The sequence below is a fragment of the Poecile atricapillus genome, chromosome 3 (assembly GCF_030490865.1).
Source record: "Poecile atricapillus isolate bPoeAtr1 chromosome 3, bPoeAtr1.hap1, whole genome shotgun sequence".
Classification (NCBI taxonomy): domain Eukaryota; kingdom Metazoa; phylum Chordata; class Aves; order Passeriformes; family Paridae; genus Poecile; species Poecile atricapillus.
This window is the reverse complement of record NC_081251.1, coordinates 53,886,253-53,908,442: the sequence shown is the minus strand read 5'-3', so window position 1 is coordinate 53,908,442 and position 22,190 is coordinate 53,886,253. Positions and strand designations below refer to the sequence as shown.

General features: G+C 38.1%; 1 protein-coding gene across 4 annotated transcripts in view; it reads left to right on the top strand.

Moving 5' to 3' along the window:
* Positions 1-18,601, top strand: part of PTPRK (protein tyrosine phosphatase receptor type K) — a 382,502-nt gene extending 363,901 nt beyond the window's left edge. For all 4 annotated transcript variants that reach the window (XM_058834980.1, XM_058834978.1, XM_058834979.1 and 1 more), the window contains 12 exons: positions 597-633; positions 2,405-2,502; positions 3,199-3,315; positions 4,048-4,202; positions 5,318-5,453; positions 7,288-7,437; positions 8,015-8,188; positions 10,750-10,881; positions 11,114-11,239; positions 12,861-13,024; positions 14,248-14,383; positions 16,744-18,601. In XM_058834980.1, coding sequence (XP_058690963.1) covers positions 597-633; positions 2,405-2,502; positions 3,199-3,315; positions 4,048-4,202; positions 5,318-5,453; positions 7,288-7,437; positions 8,015-8,188; positions 10,750-10,881; positions 11,114-11,239; positions 12,861-13,024; positions 14,248-14,383; positions 16,744-16,797 — 1,479 coding nt within the window. In that variant the 3' untranslated portion in view covers positions 16,798-18,601. The remainder of the gene's footprint in view (positions 1-596; positions 634-2,404; positions 2,503-3,198; positions 3,316-4,047; positions 4,203-5,317; positions 5,454-7,287; positions 7,438-8,014; positions 8,189-10,749; positions 10,882-11,113; positions 11,240-12,860; positions 13,025-14,247; positions 14,384-16,743) is intronic.
* Positions 18,602-22,190: the final 3,589 nt, after the last annotated feature.

Here is a 22,190-nt window from a genome sequence, read left to right as displayed (position 1 = left end):
CTGTGTATATTCTTGTGTGTATCATGCCCACTGTAATTGGTGCACACTTTGTGCAGTCGAGCCGATTTCACTGCAGTAGGACCCTTGATTCTGTGCACACACCAATATATCTGTCCCCATTAGTTAGGGCTGAGGCACACACCTCTTTGTGCCTTACAGTGATTCTCTGTTTAGAAGAAGACAAAAGGCATTTATTTTTCATATTGGCTAAGTTGGGAACACAGATCAGCTGTGAGATAATATGGTGGAAGAGAATTTCAATTAAATTTTCAATAAAAGCTCAACGTATACAGCTAGGGAAATAATGTCAATAGAGGACTCATTTTTAGGTGCAAGGGACCAATCTAGAGTACTCCTTCCTGGTACACTACAATGTCTGTTCAAGTCAGATGTTCTTATTTTCATTTTATCTGTTGTCATTCAAACCTTTTCAATATGAACTAGTTTTTTAGGTTTTGAGCTTCATGCTGCTCTTAAATATTGGTTTGTTCTGAAAATGTTGTCTAGATACATGGATTCTATAGTATCCTTATGCTTTTATTTTCCACTCTCTGTTAGTAATATGGTACTCAAACCAATTTATATTGCTGTTTTAGGGATATCAGAGACCAAGTCACTACATTGCAACCCAAGGTAAGGATCTGCCAGCCTTAATCCAATCAAACAATTGCTCTCTGTAGTGTTCCACAGTGTTTTGGTAAAACAAAAGTAGATGAAAATAAAGCATACCAAATATTGTGAGTTTTCGTCTTGTGTTATGGTAAATTAACATAGTATGTTTGGGTGGAATGTGAATAAATTCAAAAATTGCACTAATTTATAATGTTAATTAGCTATTGAGCAAATCTGTCAGTGATAAATTCAGCTGATAAAGTCAGAAGCTACTACCATGATTTCCAATTATGAGGATGAATGGAGAAAAGAGACATGCATAGAGAAGAGAACAGTTTCAACCTGCCTTGAGGCATTTTTCTTGCCTTAGTACAATGTTTAATTTTACTGTCTACAACTTAGTCCAGGATGCAGGGAAGATAGTAATGATAAATTAAACTCTTTCAGAAAATCTGGGTAAAGTAATGCCAGAGGACAAAGACTCTTTGTACAAAGGAGCGAGGCAAATCTTTATCATATAACATAGTACTATTAAAAGAGGTGCTAGAGAAAAAAAAAAAAAATCTATTTTCAGTTTGTACTTCTGATAGAACTCCTCACAATGAGGAAAACCAAATAGATTAGTCTAAGATTGCACTGAAATATCAGAGGCTATGATTTAAAGTAAAAATTATTAGATTTAGGTGTGCCATTATTTGATCTGTCAGCATAATCAGATATCTGTCTGGAAATATCCTGTTATTTGTCTGTCAGTTGATTGTAGGTACACACAGGAAAGTCAAAGAGTTATTTTACAGCAGGATGCTCAGAGTTCTGTCCACATTTGTTTTTCATTTTTGTGTAAGTGCTGTCTAAATAGGTCTCTATACGGTATTGAGTCTAAATTTATATTTTATTTCTGTTTTACTATGCAAATCATTGCACATAATGGTGTGTAAAGGAGAGAAAAATTAATTACTGCTTTTGTGTGCAGCCTTTGATCTAGCATATGAAAAATGTGTTTGAGTCTTTAAATATGGCACTTAGGGTTAGTGGTGTACTTGGCAGTGTTAGGTTTACCGTTGGACTTGATGATGTTAAAAGTCTTTTCCAGTTAATTTTGTGATTCTATGTCTGTTATATACAGCAATATTTATAGTACTGCTGGATGGTGGTAAAGGAGCCATTTTGGAGATTATTGTAACAGGGCAACTGCCTCTGTCACTTGACTGAACATGTCTCTGCAGCAGAGCAGGGGGCAAAGATTAAACGTGCTTCCTATTTGCCTCACAGAAAAATACTTAAGTTAGTTTAAATACAGTTCAGTGGGAAGTTTCTGTCTCAGTGCCCACTTGTGCATCCATGCTTGCCAGGAACCGGATAGTAAGTGCACAGTATCTGTACCATCACCCTCCTGCCTGATACTTCACTCTGGGGTGGGCATCTCCTTGGTGAGCACCTGAAGAAACTCATTCTCAACACATTATATTTAAAAAATATAAAACAAAACTGGAAGTGTAACTACAGATGCTGTCACACATTGCTGTGTCCTTGTAGTTCTCAAGCAACTTTTGTCATTTTGCTACATGAAACATCTGCCATTATTTTCTTTCAAGTGGTAATTCAGTTAAATTGAGAATATCCAGAAGTAACAATATAATCTGGAAACAAGAACAATGGTATGATGATGTGGTTTCAAAAAGTTTTCTTCTCTGAGCAAATGTTCTCACATGCATCAGCTCTGAAACACACTAGATTTTATTATCATTCACTTATTTTTTTGCAGAATATTACCTAGAATTTTTTCTTACAGGTCCAGTTCATGAGACTGTGTATGACTTTTGGAGAATGATATGGCAGGAGCAGTCAGCCTGCGTTGTGATGGTCACAAATTTAGTGGAAGTTGGAAGAGTAAGTTTTTGGGTTTGTCTTTTCTTTTAATGCTGCAAGCTTAAAGAAAAATACTGCTGACAAGACATACTATGGGCAAAATGTAGAAGAGTCTTATGAAGGGCTGCCCTGAATCCTGAAGGAGCAAGGGGAGAGAGTCCAGGCAATGTTGCAGTTATAGTATTGTCTAAAAGCAACTTCTGAAAACTGCTGCTTTCATGTGTAGTGGAAAATTTCTGAATCCAAAATTCATATTTCAGCAGAATAGATTTATATAGTATCACTCAAATGAGAAGAGTAGTGGAGGAAATGTGCTTCTGTATCAGTGGCTAGAAATCAGCAAATTATTTACAGTTTAGCAGTAACACATACCTCAGGGAAGTCTATAAAGTATCTGGGATTACTTGCAACAGTTTGATTATGGGTACAAAATGCATCACAGTTTAGCATAAGTGGAAATATATTCCATAGCTCAGCAGTAAAGAAAATACAAATGTTCATTTAGAAGTGAATTTGGCACCTAAGTACAGCTGTGTAAAGCAGTGGAAACTCCTTGTAGCTAGTGCTTAACTTGACATAACAGCCACTAGCCATGACAAGCCACATGAATGCATGGTCATTTTGGAAATAAATGTGGTGTTAAGCAGTACATGCAGTACTGTATCCTCAAGCTTTTCTTTTTCCTTGGTGCAAAATCATACCCATTTTTTTATTTAGGTCAAGTGTTACAAGTACTGGCCTGACGACACTGAAGTTTATGGGGACTTCAAAGTGACTTGTGTAGAGATGGAGCCCCTCGCAGAATATGTTGTCAGGACCTTCACTCTGGGAAGGGTGAGTGCATTTTGAAAGGGCTCGGCAAAATACTGTTTCCTGGTAGCAAGGAGGACAAAAGTGGCTATGCTGATGTTTCTGTGGAATACTAAATCCCTCTGGCTTGTCATCTGGGAGACAGTGTAGGCATCCTTACCTTACTATGGGAGTTACGCATTGCGTCAGTGCTACCCAAACATGCATCTCACTGTGGGACTTCGAATTTCCCCAGAATGTCAACTGCTGCCATTCTCTCTCTGACAGTCACCTCTTCTCCACAGCCACACTTCTGAGCTAAACTCAAGTACCAGATTATGAGTCATGCCTACTGTTCATCCCTACGCACTCTGATCTGACCGCCGCTGAGTCGATCAAAGGACAAATTCCATGAATACTCTATGTGATAGAGTTGTGGTCATATGCTAAATTATACTTGCATTTAAATGTAGCAGGCCCTTGTCCTAGTTAACAAAACTTCTGAAAAATCAATGGGAAATGCATTGAAGTCTATTAAAAAAAACTTTCAGTGCAGCAAAACTAGCATACCTAATGTCCAAAGTAAAAATTACAAACTTCAAAATTAAAATAACCCAATGACATCTCTAAGCTTTCTATGGATTATTGCTTTAAATAATTGATGAAATGATGAAAACAGCATGTAGATTCTATCAGTATGTGTGATGATTGAGTCAGATAATATCTAGGATATGAAATACTTCAAATTTCATAATTATTTTTTTTTGCCTTTTACAGAGGGGCTACAATGAAATCCGTGAGGTTAAACAGTTTCATTTCACTGGCTGGCCAGATCATGGAGTTCCTTACAATGCCACAGGCCTGCTTTCCTTTATACGGAGAGTCAAATTATCTAACCCTCCTAGTGCAGGGCCTATTGTTGTCCATTGCAGGTGAGTAGAGAAGGCAGAGATTTTTATTTTTCACAACTGTTTCTATCATTATTTACAGCAGTCTCTTCTGAAGCATCCATCATTTTGAAGTGTTCTGTTTTTGTTGGTCCCTTTTTGAATTGCCTAATTCCCACTGCAGTAGGATTTGGCTGTCTACAGCAATGTTTGAAAATAACCAGATTCTAGTACACTTTTCTTAAATGGAATAATCTGAGATTTTCTTTTTCCTGCAACATCTGCACCAGCTAAATAAGACACTCCAGGCTCTCATTTTAGGTAGCCTTCAACAATTTTGTGACAGTGTTTGAGAATGAGTGTAGATGCATCTGCTTTGATAGCTTGGTGTTGCATATAATGTCTGAAAAGATTATTAATTTAAAGCAAAGTAAGCAAGTAGATGAAGATGGAATGAGGTTAGTAGCAACAAATACAGAATGTTTCTCCTGTGCAGATTTTGCAAGGTTATGTTGTTGGGACACAGTCCTTTGACAAATAAAACTTGCTTTCTACAAATGTTTAATTTACTTAAATATTTTAGACAAATGTTTGATTACATTTTGTAGATACAGTTACTCAGCCTTTACAGATTTTAATAATTCACTGTGCAAAAACTGTCCATAGCTTTATGTAAAGCCAAAATAAATCATGAGTGAATCTTCTGTATATTGTTAAATGTGCTGTCTGAACTAGCTTGGAACTTGGCTGGTAAAATATACACTTGAGTTTCATTTTGTAATAGATCACTTAAAAATCATTCTTAGTCTTATTAAAGAAAAACAAGATCTGTAATATTCTGAAGTGCATAAGTTTAATCATTCTCCAGATTTCAGTTAAACTAACTTCTTTTTTTAATTTAAGTATTGATCTGGGTGATAAAAGGAATGAACCTTTTCCTTTTTTGCTGTTACTTAGTGGATCAAATGTGTTGGAAAAATTTTTTGAACACATAAAAAAATTTAAAGGATGTTATGATGAGAAGGAGAGAAGATAAAAATTAGATAGTGTCTGTGATGAAAAACTGAATGGTTTTATAAAAATGCTCTCAAATAATGGTTATAAATTTTGTAGATGTTTTTCTGAGTCTATTCCTAACAGCATTTACTGATTCTTTTCAGTGCTGGTGCTGGGCGGACAGGCTGTTATATTGTGATCGATATCATGTTAGATATGGCAGAAAGAGAAGGTGTTGTGGATATCTACAACTGTGTCAAAGCTTTGCGGTCCCGGCGCATCAACATGGTACAAACTGAGGTACAGCAGTTTGCCTTTGAAGCACCCGATGCTTTTTGAAACGTTCTAGGTCAGAATTTCACTGTGCCTCTGAAAAGAGCAGGCAGTGGCCCTGCCGAGAGGGTACCTCCACTGGGGAGCACTGCTCAGTGTAAAAGTGCCCCAGGGTAGTACAACAAATCTGCCAACTCTTGTAGTCATCACAGAAAAAAGTGCCCACCTAACTTGGCAACAAAAGGAAAGAAAGGATTTTTTCGGGGAACACCTTATACTAGGCATGTCTGGGATGTCTCTCTGTCAGCTCTGGTATCAGCAATCCCAGGATCCCAAAGGTGGATCTGCCTTTTGGGCTGCCACTCCTTTTAGACCATCTCAAATCACTTTATCTATAAATTGACTGGTGAACTTTATGTCCATTTCACACTCTCTTTTCAATTCTGTTTTTGTTTGCTTTATTAACCTTGCTGCAAATCTTTTCCATACTATTGCTCTTTCAACATGCCTTCAGTAGCTTCACAATAAAACCACTGCCTTATGGATGAAGTTGTAACAGCTCCCACTTTGCCACCAGAGTACCACTGAGCTTCCAAAGAAACACAGGTTATTGGTTATTGGCAGATTACCTGAAGAAGTTCACCACTTCTCTCTCCTGCCCTCCATAAGGACATGTACCTGAGATATTATTTCACCTGTGACCACATGCAAATCTCTGCATTTGGCAACCAAACATGTCAGTGCAGTTTTGTGCAGTTTTTATTCCATGCTGCAGCCTATGCCAGTTGAGCAATAGATGATCCTGGTCAACTACTCCTGCTACAGGGTCATTAACTTTTGGGGAGTGCATGGGGTGAAGTGTTTCTGTGTGGCTGCTTTAACCTTCCCAGCTTAATCTGCACTTGCATGTGAATTAATACATCCACTATTATTCCTTCCTCTCCCTTTTGCCTCTTACCTCTCACCTTCTCTCAGAGAAGTCTCTCTTATACCTGCACAGCAAAATAAAGCTGTCATTGCATCAAGTTCTTGTGATGGTCATACAGTCAACAGTGATGCCAATAGCTCCATAGTTGTGTGGGTAAGACTGTAGAGCCAGAATATGACTGTGTCCCCTGGACATGTGCTTTTTTTACAGGCATATGTTAAATTCTGTGCTCTTAAGAACCTCATTGGTATTCACAATAGCTGTGTGATGCTGGCACAGTTCCAGACAAGGTTTACATCTATTACTCTCAGGATGAGTAAATACAATGGGCATTTTGTGTAAAAATTGACAGGATGCCTAACTGAAATAGTAATGCAGTTATCTAGGACTCAGGCTATCTCAAGGCAAGTTAGTAAAAATGGGAAGAAATGGTGCTTCTGTTGGAACACACTGGAATTTATTGCTGGCCTAGAGCCAAGTATGAGGCAACTGATGCACTAGCTTGCACGTGCATAAGGAGAATGCAGTGTGCCAAATACTTGCTACTCACACTAGTAGTGCTTGAAGCAATTTACACTTTCTGCTAACGTCAGAAGATTGAAAGCTATTAAAATAAATTAATAAAGCAAACAAGTCTTTGGCATATGCACAGGAACCCACAAGCACTACAAGAAAACTGAAACTCTCCTCTTAAATAAATTACTATCCCTGTTCTGTTAAGTTTTACTTAATTTAAATTCGTCCTGGAGAAAACTTCCTTGTTCACTGCACCCCAATAAGAACAAGACTGTTTGTATTAAAGCATTATTTAATGTATTGATGGGCAGCATTTTGAATGGGTTTAAGAGTGTGCAGTAGTGTTTATCCCAAAAGAAAGAAAGATCTGTTGGTTTTAAATGGCTACAATTTTTGTTTCTTTTCCTAATTTGACAGGAGCAGTACATCTTTATTCACGATGCCATTCTAGAAGCTTGCCTGTGTGGAGAAACTGCCATTCCTGTCTGCGAATTCAAAGCTGCTTATTTTGATATGATTAGAATAGACTCTCAGACAAACTCTTCACATCTCAAAGATGAGTTTCAGGTATTCACAGTTCCTACTAACTCTTGATGTGACAATATTTTTTTTTTGCCTCTAGATACATTTAATTTATTTTAAGGAGAAGGCTTTTCATATTACTTTTATAGCAATTGGTCCCTAACTTTTTGTCTACAAAATAAAGCACACATGTTTATGTGCTTTGCAAAATTGTTTTAAATACAGACTATCCTCCTTTTAATAAAATTGCAGTAAATACCTGTCTGAAATAAAGACCAGTGAATAGGAGCCAGAGAGAGTTTTGGCTTGCATTTGTACATAGAAGGAATAGCTTTTTAGGGCTCCAAAGGATCCTCTTTGTTTTATTCCTTTCGGAAGGGATGGTGTCATGCAGAATGTATTCAGTGGTACACAGAGTGCCTTTAATACCTGCAGTCTAACCCCCCTTGCAAAGCCCCAGAATGTCCAGCAAACAGACAGGCAGGAGCTTGCATTTGCTAATGTCCTCTTGCTAATGCCTCGTGTTTTCTCATATTGCAATATTTTACAGTAAAACTTGGGGACTCTCGAGTCCCATGTGTGCTATCTCAGCGTGCTAAAACAAGCCTCCTCTTTCCCTTAGACCCTGAATTCTGTGACCCCTCGCCTGCAGGCAGAGGACTGCAGCATCGCCTGCTTGCCAAGGAACCACGACAAGAACCGCTTCATGGATATGCTGCCACCTGACAGATGTCTGCCTTTCTTAATTACTATTGATGGGGAGAGCAGCAACTACATCAATGCTGCTCTTATGGACGTAAGAGACTACCTTCTTTGTCTGCATAGTGTGCCATGGAAAGCTCAGTAATGTGAGAGAGAGCACTTGCTGGTTTAAGAAAGGGTAATTCTGTTACTGCAGTGCCCAGCAAAAACAGTCCAAATGAAGAAGGGTGGGGGGAAAGGGTAAGCTTTCCCACCAGCTTGTGTTTTTTGTTCAGAAGGTTTGTTTTCTTTAGTCTTTGGCATCCTTGTGGGACCCACTGGAAATCTCACCTTTTTAACAGCTTTATATAAAGCTGTAGTGTCCAGACCTCCAAATCCCAAATCTCAGCAGGATCTCAAAAGTCTGCTGTTTGTTAGGAAGTAAATGTTATCTATCTGAGCATGAGGTTACTATCACTATTTCATAGAAAAGTCTTTCTATATTGAGGCAGGAGCAACAGAGGAAGAAAAAATGGTTTTCTTGGAATGTTTGGTTATAGAGTATAGGACTGGGGATCTTGTTTATATTTTGAGTTGCAGCTGTTTAAAGCTGTGGTCTTAGTAACAGAAGTACTGTCAGGGGAAAAGGTGGATTAATGGGAAAAATGGAGTTGAACCCACTTATACATGTTTGATCAATAAAACAGTTCATGTGCTGCCAGATACCTGCCTATGCCTCCCATTAGCATTTCCTAAGTTAGGCCCCTAAAGTCACTTTTACAGTAAATACTTAAATAAGGAGCATCTTCCCTTCCTCAAAAATGAAATGCTGTCAGAAACTGCCATGTCAAGGAGAGATGCTGAAATAAAATGGCAAATAGCAACAGAAATCATCAACACTGATTGGTATAGTCGTCCTTGAGTTCTGCCTGAGCTAGTGCAGAAAATGAACTGATAGCAAAATGCAGCCCCTAATCTCACAGCTAGCTTATTTTGTCAAAAAAAATACAGGAGTAGCATGTGTAAATGTGTAAGACCAATGTATTAGGGTATCACGGGGCCTGAACAGATGAATTAGAGCAGTGAACAGAATTCTGGTAGCAAAAATTGTTTAGAATTGCAGTTAAAATTGCATTAAGCACCTGGATAAAATTGATGTGCTCTGAACCTACCAATAAAGCTGCATAGAGGAATATGTTTTGGGGTGAAGGGAAGACAACACAGGGTGTGGGGAGCAGGAGGACTTTGAGTGTGCATGTGGCAGGTAGGGACATGAACCAAGCAATATATTAATGGATTGGCAATCACAGCCAAATAAGAAAAGGCAGAAATGGTAGTAATAAAAGAAAAAACAGCAATAGGAAAAAAGGTATTATATTACAATGAGAGCAAGATTATAAGTAAAAGGTTAAAATTTTTGGTAACACAAGTTGGGGTTTTTTGCCTTTTCTCTTCTGGTTGTTTCTTTTAAGACTGATTTATTCAGAGAAGAGGAACTACTCCTGGACAAGAAAAAGGGATTTTCAATAACAAAATAACAAGAGAAGCTTACCCCTTATCTTTCTCTTGTCTTGAGAAACACTAGAAATTATGGGGAAGGGGGATAGGACAACATCAGCTAGGATGTGTTTTATTTCTAAAAAGTACAGGGGAAAAATCAAATTTGGTTGTCTCTGTGTTGTCCCTGGGCAGTTTTAGGAAGTAGGACATGAGCTGCTGCTACCCCAACATTCTTCTTGCATTAGAAAAGGTAACAAAAACCTAGATTAAAAAAAAATCAGTGACCTCCTCAATCTCTTGTCAAACAAGTACTGATGCTAAAGACATTACCAACAAGTTATTGTAGGGTATGTCTATATATTGCACATAAAGATCTCTTAGATCAATCCTCACGTGAGCAAGCTTCCATAGCAAAAGTGGTTTATGTACCCTACTTGGTCTTTCTTCTGGGTTAATTTACTCTTCAATGGATGGTTACAAATTGCCTGCAAAAGACTTCTGATATCTCCTCTTCTGCTTGCTGCTCGTAATACATCTGCAGCAAGAAAATCATCCTTCAGCTGTTAGTTGCATCTCAGTTACTGTGCAAGGCTGGAAATCCCTATTTGTAGTTGTGTATAACACAGCACATAGAAAATGGAAACTGGTCATGGCAAGAAATAGTATTTTGCTGTTTAACTTCTGCTTTCTTCTGGAAACGCATCCCAGTGATCCCAAAAGTCAGTTTCCTGGGTGTCCCTGTGGCTGTGCACTGTGAAACAGAATTTGGGATTGAGTTGTGTCCCCAGTTTGGTCACAGAGTCCCTGCTATGGGGAGGGGGATCTTCTGAGACCTCTGCATTGGGGGGTGAAGGTTCCCTGCTTGGCTCCTGGACACAGTGCCTAGAGCAGAGCTGCTTGACTCAGCTCAACAGAGCCACAAAGAACGTCTTCAGTGACCACAGCATATCTGAGTGTAAAATCAGGGCTTGCTCTGTAACCAAGAAGAAGGCAGACCTGAGCAGAGTAACCTCTTTGTTCTTACTGGAGATGATAATGTATTTCTAACTTTTACATCCTCAGTGATATATGAAGTAACAGATGTCACAGCTTTATTCTGTTTTTATGCTTTGTTCTGTTTCAGTTGAATTCAAGTACTTCCCATACCACTACTAATAAAATTGTTTGTGTTTACAGAGCTACAGGCAGCCAGCAGCTTTTATCGTCACGCAGCATCCTTTACCAAACACTGTGAAAGACTTCTGGAGATTAGTGTATGACTATGGCTGTACTTCTCTTGTGATGCTGAATGAAGTCGACTTAGCACAGGTTAGTTTGGAGCTTGAGTTTTCCACGTGCCATCACGTGTTTTAATCACCCTGAATTTACTACCTGATGAAAATGTAGAGCAGTGCAGTGACTTTGCAAATTATTCTCTGTTTCACAGCAACTAATCAACACTAGTTGCTCAGTAAAGGTTAGGTGAGATGTCTGCAGTGGAATAAGGCAATGCTCAGGTTGTAAGTTACCATTTAATCATGCCTGTTTTGCTCTGGCACAGGGCTGCCCACAATACTGGCCTGAGGAAGGGATACTGCGGTACGGCCCCATCCAAGTGGAATGCATGTCGTGTTCAATGGACTGCGACGTCATAAACAGAATTTTCAGGATATGCAATCTTACAAGAGTAAGGATTATTCTAACAATATGTGACAGAAAGATATGTAATTTTTCATGCTCTCTAGGCTCTTTTGCTTTTTAATTTTGAATAATAGTAGAATACTAATGTTCCTAAGACATTACTCAGAAAAGAGTCAATCAAGTATCAGTGTCTAATACTGATTCCTAGTACTTTTTCAGCTGCAGTACTTCTCTACACTAAGCAGAGAGAGCTTTAAGGTGAATAGATGTTGTTCTGAGGTATTCTCCCTGATGTGTGAGAAGTATTCTGTATTCTGTTTGTTGTACAGTAAAAGAAATATCCCTGTAATGAACATGTACTGACAGGTATTTAGTTCATAGCTTTGGTAAGATGTTTTCTGTAGTGAATCATGAACAGAAACACTGAGGCTGATGATAGAACCAGCAGCTTCTCAGCCTAAGATGTGAAAACCACAACAGGAAAGGCAGACTGTGGCGCCCTGCAAAGCAGGGTGTGAAAACTCTGAAAACTCTGAAAATGTATCACCATTGCTAGTGTATCTTAACTACATGTTTAACTCTCATTAATCTTGAAAGATAACTGTGGGGAAAATTAATTACTATGTACACAAAGATCTTTCATGTATTTTATTTTATTTTATTTTTGTTTTATTTTATTTTGGTCACATTTTCATTTTTCAGTGGGGTGAAGATTAGTTTTTATGTGGCTAGTATTTTACTCAAATTTTATTTTTCTTATATTCAGAATTATGAAAAACATGTTCAGTTCCTCTTGGAAACTAGAGGAAACTAAGGTGTGGGCACACTGACAAACATTACACCGTAGCGCTTTTTTTCTTTTATTTTGAGACTTCCTCTTTTTTTTTTTTTTTTTTTTCCATTTCTTCCTTTTTTTATGATGCTTTGATTTTTCTACTCCTCTACTTCTCTTTGTCTCCTATGCCCTTTTGCTCACAGGCCTTGCTTTTAAAAAATCTCTCTGCTCTGTTCTTATTTTTCTAAAATCCACATTCCTGCTTGTCATCTTCAGCTTCAAGAAGCTAGGTAGACTATTTATTCTTCCTGTTATTGAGGCCTTTCTTGTGACAGTCTAATTCTATTCAAAGCTCTCCCTGTGTCACATTTAGCACGTGGAAGGCTCAGGGACTGGCAGCAAGGCTATCATGATTATCATAGTCTGGCACAAAGGGAAGATTTCAAGGACAGTAGTCATGTTTGTGCACCAGTATTACTTGTTGTTTGTTTATAATGGGGTCAGTTCATGTGTAGGAGCCAAATGTATCTCTCTCTCTTTCTACAAGCCTAAGAATTCAGTAGTGATGTTTTAAATTGATCAGTGGTGTTAAGCAACCTTGGCACACAGAATCTATGGGATATAGGGAATTTGTTGATTTAGAATTCAGGATAAGTTACATTTGTGATCGATAAACTGTGATGTTGTCTTCAGTGTAGTTCTCTTTTTCACATTTTCTGACATCTTCCTTGAGCTGAAGTGGTAGAAATTACCGGAGGCCCTACCATGCAATTACACGCTTGAATCTGTCAGTAATATAAACACCTAGGTTTCATGTTAGTTTTATATTTTGGTTTTCTAAGCCAAGGTGTAAAGGTGCCATTTTGACCTAAAGCTCTCTGTTTTCTCTCAGCCACAAGAGGGCTATCTGATGGTGCAGCAATTCCAGTATTTGGGATGGGCTTCTCACAGAGATGTACCAGCTTCCAAGAGATCCTTCTTGAAGTTAATTCTCCAGGTTGAAAAATGGCAAGAGGAATGTGAAGAAGGGGAGGGCAGGACCATCATCCATTGCCTGTGAGTAACTTGGAGAGAGTCAGTTGCTGATCTTCAAATAAACCCCAATCAATTCATTCTTGGCTTAAACTAAGCAGTATTCTTATGGATACCTTCTTCTGCACTTGCACCTGCTACTTTTCTAATGAAAAAAAAAAAGTATCACTGCCTACCATAGTAGGCTGACTTTTGTTCAACTTTTGGCTTTTTCTGTGTCAGATCAAGGAATTTTGAATGTGATACTTCAGTGATACTGTGCATAGTGTCATCTTCTGTATATAATAGAATGTTTTTCAGGCGCAAGACATGTACAGATCTTTCTTCTTCCTGGTTTTTATACTGAATGCCAAATTTTGTGTCTCTTTTGCACAATGTGCTACATTTTTTCCCAAAAGGATGGCCTACAGTATTTTGAGGAATTTAAACTGAAAACTATGGATATATGACATCTGAAAAAAGCTCAATTACAGTACATGATAATGTAACTATTGTTGGTAAATGACTGCTGGCTGCTTACCTGATATTTAAATGGGAGCTGGAATTTTGAAAAGAGAGCATCTTCTCCCAAAGCAGCGAGAAATCAATCTGTCTCCTACCTTATTTAAATATAATGTTTAAAAATTAGAAATTGAATTATGTATTTCTCTTTACTCTGAAAAAAAGACCTCTGTTTAAATGTTCAGAATTAACTAGTGACCCGTTTCTGCCCATGCCACCTCAAAATTAATAAGAAATACCTACCTTAATTTCTTTGAAATTAAGATTAAAATAGTTCAAAAGTGCCCCCAAAGGTCAGCAGGTTATTAAATCAGTGGTATCTTAGTATATCTAGTTGAATAATCCTCATATCATAGATTAATATAAGTGAGTGTCTTTCCAGAGATAAGTGGAAAATGTGCTTGGCATTGAACTTGTTTTTATTATTTCTAATGTCCTACTTTCCATTGAACTTGATCTTGTTTTTTTTTTTTATATCTAAAGCAGGTGAAATTTAGACTTATAGCATGGTTGGGCAGCATGATGGGCTGTAAGGGCAGAATTCAAAAGCAGTAATTGAGAGGAAGGTCAGAAAAAGCAAGTGTCTTAAGAGCAAACCCACTGGAGCTGCAAAGAGATTGATAAAGTCTGATCTCCCTCTGGGACTCAGGAATCACTTGTGCTTACAGAGTGAAAGAACAGAAGTGTGTTCTGGATGCCGTCTTAGGCCACAGTGGCATTTAACCCTTTCTTTTCCTTGCGTACAGAAACGGCGGTGGCCGGAGCGGGATGTTCTGTGCCATCGGCATTGTGGTTGAGATGGTAAAAAGGCAGAATGTGGTGGATGTTTTCCACGCTGTGAAGACCTTGCGGAACAGTAAGCCCAACATGGTAGAAACTCCGGTAAGCACCAGCCCCACAGGTTTTCTGCAAACAGCCGGGGACCGCAGGCTGCCTCGTTGTGTGAGCTGTGTTTTCAATCCTGTGCCCACAAAACAGTGCAAACCTACCCTGGCCCACGAGAAGAACGAACAGATATTGAGTGTAAATGCAAGTCAGCATCGTGAGAGGACAGGCTTAGCATTTTACACTACCTTTCTGGTAGTGGCTGCGTGCTTTCCACAGAAAGCATTCTGAGTTAACAGAATGCACTTCGGTCTCCCAAAATAACCCAGTCTGTTTGAAAGGAAGTTGCAGCAGGCTGCACTCACGCAAGCCATCTTGAAATTTTACAGAGCAAGGCATTTCTCCTCGGTAGGAATAAGCGGTGAAGTACAGATTCCTGCCTGGATCTGTGAATACTTTGCTCCTTAGTAAGAACTGCTGCTTTGAAAGTTGTATCGAATAATGACAATCCTTGTTACCCAGATTTGTAGTAGTCAAAATGACGCCTCAGAACTTTAAAATCAAGCATTTGGATCTAGTATGTTGCAAATGAATATATAAAATCATTTAGGCTGGAAGAGACCCTTAAGATTATTGAATCCAACAGTTAAATAATAAACAATATAAATAATAAATGATATCAACAATAAACTAATATAAACAATATGACCCTGAATTAGCAAAACTGCGAGACTAAGTATCTGTTTGTACATTGCCAGAACTCAAAATAACCTTGAATCTTCTCGTTAATCTTCATGCACACAGTATGAGTGCCTATCCATTTGAATGTTTGCCTCTGTCACAAAAACTGAACATTAAGGGCTGGAAGGTCCTTAAAAAATTCTCCCACATGGATGTTTTTCCTTTTTGTAGGTGAATGAAAGCAGGTTATGTAGTGTTTGGGAATTCCTGCCATTTGAGTCTCACACTGCCAGCTGCCAGTGTCACTTTTCAGCCAGATGGCTGCCTACAGCATAAAAATCAGGGATGCCAATTGAAATTAAAAACATATTTTAGTTTACGCATAGTGGAAATTGCTTCTGACCTTGTGAACTTGCATATTGTGCAAAATGGCTGTAGCTGCCTCTTCCCATATTCCCCGTTTTTCCAGGTGTCAGTGTTTGCTTAATATCAAGTAGCTTCTGTGGCATGATTCTCTTAATCATAGTGCATCACTTCCATCCCTTGCCACCACATAAATTAAGACGATGGTTAATATGTTAACAAATAGAACATCCTGTGGCAGCGGTGACACTGGGCTAGGTATTGCTGCTTTTGCTGCAAATGCTTTGCATTCTCCTGTGCCATAGACACCTGAGACACAACATATTGAATTGCTGCCTGGATTTCAGTTCACTGCTGTCAAGAAAACAGGTTAGATCACATGGAAAATTATTTGTGCCTCTGTAAAGGGAGGCCAAGGTAGATTGTGTTTGTTTCTGATAAATGCTCTGCAAACTTATATTACATTTCAAAATAGTCCTGAATTTCACCGTAGCTTTTCACTGAATTTACTACATTTTTTAGTTATGTATTTGAGTTCTGTGAATTTTTATTCCAAACTCCTGAACAGCAGAAGCTGTTGAGTTGTTAGTTAGAGAACAAACCAGGAAAACCACTATATAACAGTGTCATGTGCCCTACATTCAGCAACAGGATCAGATAACAATGAGCAGAGCCATAAAGCCTTTAAGATATCCCCACAACTTCCTGTTAATGCATCACACTGTCTTCCTGTGCAAACAAAAATAAATCACAAGGGCAGATTTCATTTTTCAAGTTGTGAGGACAATAGACACCAAATTAATTTCCTTGGTTTTATTTCTTCTTCCTCTTCCCCTCTCCTCTCTCCTTCCTTCTCCCTAGCCCCCAGTATCAGATCTCAATCGAGAAATAGCAACCACAATGAGGTTTTAGCTTTAACTTCTTTTTGAAATGTACATCTGATCTTTTGGATTCCATATTGACGGGACTGTACCAATGGGCTCTGGACATGGACCTACTCGGAGTCCTACACCAGTTACTGCTCAGTATCAGCTAACTCAAATAGAAGTGGTGTATCAGAGTCAAGGTGCTTTCACTGCAAGAATGCTCTGACTGAGGGGAGAGCTTTTCATGTTTGACAAACCAGTTCAAAAGCTGAAAAAAATCAGAGAAGCACATTGTTACTTTCCATGGTCAGGGACCTTTTCCCCTTCATTGGTTAGGGTGAGTTTTTAAATCAGAGCTGGTAATATACTTGTGTAATAGGGGGAAAAAATGGAAAATCCAAGGCTATCTGAGTTTACCAGTTAGCAAAGAATGTTGTTCTTAGTTATAGATATCGCTGCTAAGATTTTAGATTTTAGTGTAACTTCTGTTTCTGTTTCCCCTTAAAGGAGCAATATCGTTTCTGCTATGATGTTGCACTGGAGTACCTGGAATCCTCTTAGTTGGAAAGGATGTGACGAAGTTCACCAAATATATGAATCTCAATAAGCTGTTTTGACAACAGTTCTTGATCCTGTGAAGAAAGATTTTAGGGGAAGAGGGGGGTGGGAGGGATTTTAAATTTTAAATGCAAAGTATTTTTCTTATGAAGTTGTGTATCTTAATAAAAGAACTCAATCTGTTTCTATGCTTGTATACAGTATCAACATTTAGTGCCACATAAATACTATTTAATGAAAACCAGAGTCAGAAGAGATTTGCTCAAGTTAGGACCTTCTCGTGTGTGTATATGCAGCCGTCTCTCAGATACAGTAGAGCGACCATATGTTGCATGTATCAATATTTCCTATATGGTATTAATTTTTTTTTCTTTTGATACATTGTTAAAGTACAATAACAGTGCAGATTGATAGTAAGGTTCATTCTTTATACGTTTCAAGTGTTGCATATATATATTATATATAGTAAAAGAAAAACTGGCTTATTTTGTTTTAATGTGCAATGATGGCTGGATCACATAAAGATCTTTATAAAGAAACTTAAACATAAGCCAAAGACTCAAGTGTAAATATGTCTATATGGAAAAAGCACATGTATTTATTGTTTACTTGCATTCCTTTTTTGATGGCTGAAAAAAAGAAGAATCATTTTTCTTGAAGAAAGCTTTTTTTGCTGAAATCAAGTGTAAACAATTTTTGTAGTTTATTTTTTGTATGTTTTAGTGTAAGTAGAAGACATACTTTTTATGCATAGATCAAGAAACATTGGTATAGTGGTTTTGTTGTGTACATGCTTGTGATTCTAATTAATGTAAACAACTTGATTATAGGAGGTCTTTAAGTACAGGACCAAAAATCTAAAGATTTTCCTGAAAATGTATAGTTTTTCACCGTTGCATTAGTTAGGTACTGACAAAAAAACTATGTAAGGAAGTGCACACTTCAAAATGGCCTTGCCTGTGACTTGCACAATATTGGAAGAAATTTTTGAGATCCATTAAAACTGTACAGGAACCAATTGTTTAAAAAATATTGAAGCACAGATCAACAGAACTGTGACACAAAGAGATGGGTCTGCATATGCCCTTCAGGGTAAAAAAGTATTTGTTTAGCAAATTGTAAAATTAAGCAATGTTTGATTTGATGTTTACAAACATGTAAGCTTTGCTTCCAAGAAAGCAAAATTTGAATAAACCAATGCCAGATTCTGATTATACTTGTGGTGTACAAAATATTACTTTGCTTTTACTTAGCTTGCAGACATTTCTTCACAAAGTTTCTTCTATACTACCAGCTAAAATCTGTTCAGTTGCTTCTTGGTCATTTTTAGAACAGAGAGTAAAATGCTATGGTGCTTTTAAACATTCTGTAAAGTAAGAGTGAACTAAATTTTTATTTAAAGATTATTATATATTTTTTTCCTTCATTGATACCTTCTCATTTACTGACCTTGTTAAGGAGTCATTATTTTCTGGAAGACGAATATATTTGGATAAGGAAAATCTTGAAGGGAAATTGTATTATTTTTCATCCCGGTATTTCAGGGAGTATGTCACAAGGCTCCCTGTCATCTGTATGTCCTAAATTTCTTCCTTCAGATACATGAAATTATCCATTCAACACTATAAACCACAGAGGAATGTTTAGAGAAACACTGCTTCTCAGATTTTTTTCAGTGACTCCATCTGTATTGCATAGCTCCACTTCTTTCAAATCTAAACCACTTTTTTTTTGTGTGTGTGTGTCACCCACTGTTAATTCCTAGTTATGAACAGCAAGGTAAATAAATAAGGTTTGAAACCTTCACTGGGTCTGACTTCTTAATACTCAAATTACCCTATTTTTTCTTCTGCCATACTGGGAAGTGGAGTATAAGTTACATGCTTTGTAACATTCTTAGCTTTCCCTGTGAGGAAATGGCATTCAACTAACTTTGGCAGTCAAGTGCTGGGTCTGTTACCTAGAACTGACTGTCTGGTCACCACATTTTGTGGAAACAACATGCCTGATGCATCCTGCCTGTTAGATGTCTGTCTGGCACTAGATGATTTTGACTGTGGAAAAATCTTCCTCTGTTGTCTGAGAAGATGTTGTAAAGACTAGTCTAAAGTCTAGATTAATTTTGTGACAGATGAGATGAGTAGCTCTTAGGGTTGTGGAATGCAAAAGCCACATTCTATACTGCGCAGAATGGTATTTATGTTTTGGGTGGAGTTTTTCTCATGGTGAGGTGCTATGTTTGGGACAGTGGGGTTCATCCCCATCAGAATTTCATGATCCTGGTTAAGACCTTTGAGTCCAGTTTCCCCTGGATATCAAGCATGACTGGTGCAAGTGCCAGTATTAATCCTGGCATTGCAGCATACTAAACCTGCAAGAGAGTCTTCCTTGGGAGCAATCCCCTTGGATGGAAGAGATTATAGCTGCTGCTGGTCATTCTGCAGAGGGGAACTCTGCCAGTGTTCAAGTACTCTGAGAGTCTCATAATTTCTGTAACTGTTGCTGACTGTGGTGATCTAAAGAGCTTTTGCAATATCTCATGAACTAAAAGTTTCTGGGAAATTCTTCCTCGCAAGGTCAGGGAAAAGTATGCAGAGGGAATATGGTATGTGAGAAGCAGATGAGAAATATTCTCCAGTAATGCTATCTCTTGAGGGTCTCTTAGGCAAAAGATATTAGAATGTGTTTTTTAGTATAAAATCAGAAGAGACAGATTGTTTCATTGTGCAGCTCTTTCTCTTATCTTACCCAGTGTAAGCAAACCCCAGCTCTGTTTTCTGAGGGTACCAGCTCTGTTACTGCAGATAAGTGCTGCTCCAGCATCCTTTACTTACACCCATACAAGACAGAAGAAAGGGAAGTGAGGGGTCTGAAACCTGATCCAGACAGAAAACAAGTATTTATTACAAAAAGAGTGTGCTGTGGAAGAATAGAAGTATTCCTGACCTTGGACACTAAGTGGGAAACGTTTCACTCCCTGAGGTGGTGAAAAGCCACTGGCATCAGTATCACATGTGCCAGCAGCTCCTAACCTGGAGTGGTCCATAGGGTTCAAGACTCCTCAAAACCTTTCTGTTTCCTCTCATCCTTGATGAAGTACTAACACAGACTCAGTCAAGTGGCTAAAGCTTGCACAGTGCATTGTCTCTGCTTTCCTCAGCAGCACGAAGCAAAGGCTGGACTCACACGTATGGTGAATACAGCGAGTGGGCAACAAGACAATAGTACAAAGAGTTGCAAAAGGCTACATCCATGGAGGTATGTGAGGTGATTAAAATTTGAAATTAATGAAGTTGAAACTGGTTTAATACCACATAATGAAATTAACCAATTTGGTTAATACATGTTCCAAAAAACATGGTTCCTATGTGCAAGAAGTTATTCTTTGCTCTAAAACTGAGAAGTGATGACTTCAGTGTCCTGCTCTGTTAGTGGAAGAAATTCTGTGAGTCCCTTGGATGGCTTTGGTTCATTTTCTATAGGCTGATAATCAAAGAGGTAATTTTAGGATGTGTTGAAATTATCTGAATTTTCCCAGAATAACCAGACCTTAGAATTCAACACTGAAGAACCACAAAAGGCGTCAAACACGGACATGTTTGGAATTGTTTTGAGCCATGTCATTGAGATGTAATAAGTACCAAACCTCAGCACCCTCTATAGTGTGAGGCTTTCTTTCTTTTTTCTTTTAGCCTTCTGAGTCTGGCTTCACTGTTTATGGTGACCTAACTCCAGCAGAAAGAAGTGTGAGGAGACTCAGATTTTGACCTTTTATCTGGGTCCTGAGAGATCAGACCCCAGCTGTTTGATGAGATCCTAGTATTTACATTTCCTGCTTCCCGGGTAAATGATGCCATTGGGAAACAACTTGGAGAGATGCTTTGCCTTCCTAGAAAACAGTCACTGACACAGGAGTTTGAAGCTTGAAGCTTAGTATCTTCAGCATATGGGATTTATTTATTTTTGGAAGTTGCCCAGTTAATATATTTACTTAGTTTATGCTATTCTACATTAAAAAACAGAATATTCCTTCCAGAAACATGAAAGCCAAGGCTACTGCAGGAGTGTGCTCTTTCAAACTGATTAACAATTTCCAAAACCAAAGGTCTAAAAAAAGCACACTGGGGAAGCAATGGTAGGCAAGTACTTTGTCATTGAGCCTCGAGTGTGAATTGAAATGTTAAAGCACAAGGAAGGGACAGCCTGAGAAAAAACGTGGCAGAATCATTACATGGCCAGGCCACCTGGACTGACAAATGACTGTATAAAGGACCTCTTTTAAACTTCACTCTGCTACAGTGTCAGAAGAAACCCTGAGATCTTGAAATAAATGTAAAAGCTGCTTTTATAGTGCTCTGCTCTGTACTGAAAAGAAAAGTAACTCATTTTCTGCTGTACTTTCCTGTGTCACGTAGAGGTCTGAATTGAGTAAAGTGATCCTAATCTCACAAAAGAACCTTTGTGGTGATTTATTGCTAGTGGTCTTTGTTAAACAGTCAAAGATCTTGTAACCTCTGCAAATCCAGGATAGTCAAGGGTATCTGTGAATATTCACCTATGTCATTACTTTCTAGGGTTGAATAAACTGTTGGGATCAGATTGTGTGTACTGAGGATGAGACTTTCAGAATATGCAGATGTTTAGTCCCATAAATTTTCCTTCAACTTTCTGCAGAATAACATTTGTTAATTTTTTTAACTGGGGCCTCTGTTTGAGCAAACATTGAGATACTGAGAATAGAGAAACATTTCTAAATTATTTTAAGCTTCCTGGATGTTTTTCTCTTGAAGTCTTTCTAAAAGGATGATGTGAGATTGTGGTGGTGGTTGACAGGCATAAATGTTATTTTGTCCCACGCTTCTCAGAAATTAATTCTTTCCCTGCTGTTGTGTTTAGTGTCCTAATTTATGCAGAGTACATATGATGACAGGCACAACAGAATGCTTACCTAATAATAATGTTTATTAACTGTGTCTTGGCCAACAAAGAACAGATGTTTTTGTGCCTTGTTGAGATACAACAGCTTGATTTCAATAGTCTTTTGTAATGCCTTCTAGCTTCCATCTGGGTCAGAAAATAGTCCCTTACTTCACAAATTACATCAAGATATATTTTAAATCCCTGTATGCTCAGAGATTTTTTTCAAACCTCCTCTAAGTAAAAGACAAAAAAAGAGCTGTATGTTAAAAAAAAAAAAAATAATCAGCAAAAACGTCTGTCAACTGGACATGGAAGCAAAACCTGATATTTCTTGCAAGCTTTGGAGTATCCTGAAACTGTTCGGTAATGAGCACGGAAATGGCATCTGGCAAAACGCAGTACCTCCAAACTGTGATAATATCTCTGCATTTTCCTGCCAGGTGCAAACCAGTGTGAGCTCTTTCCATTTCTCAGTG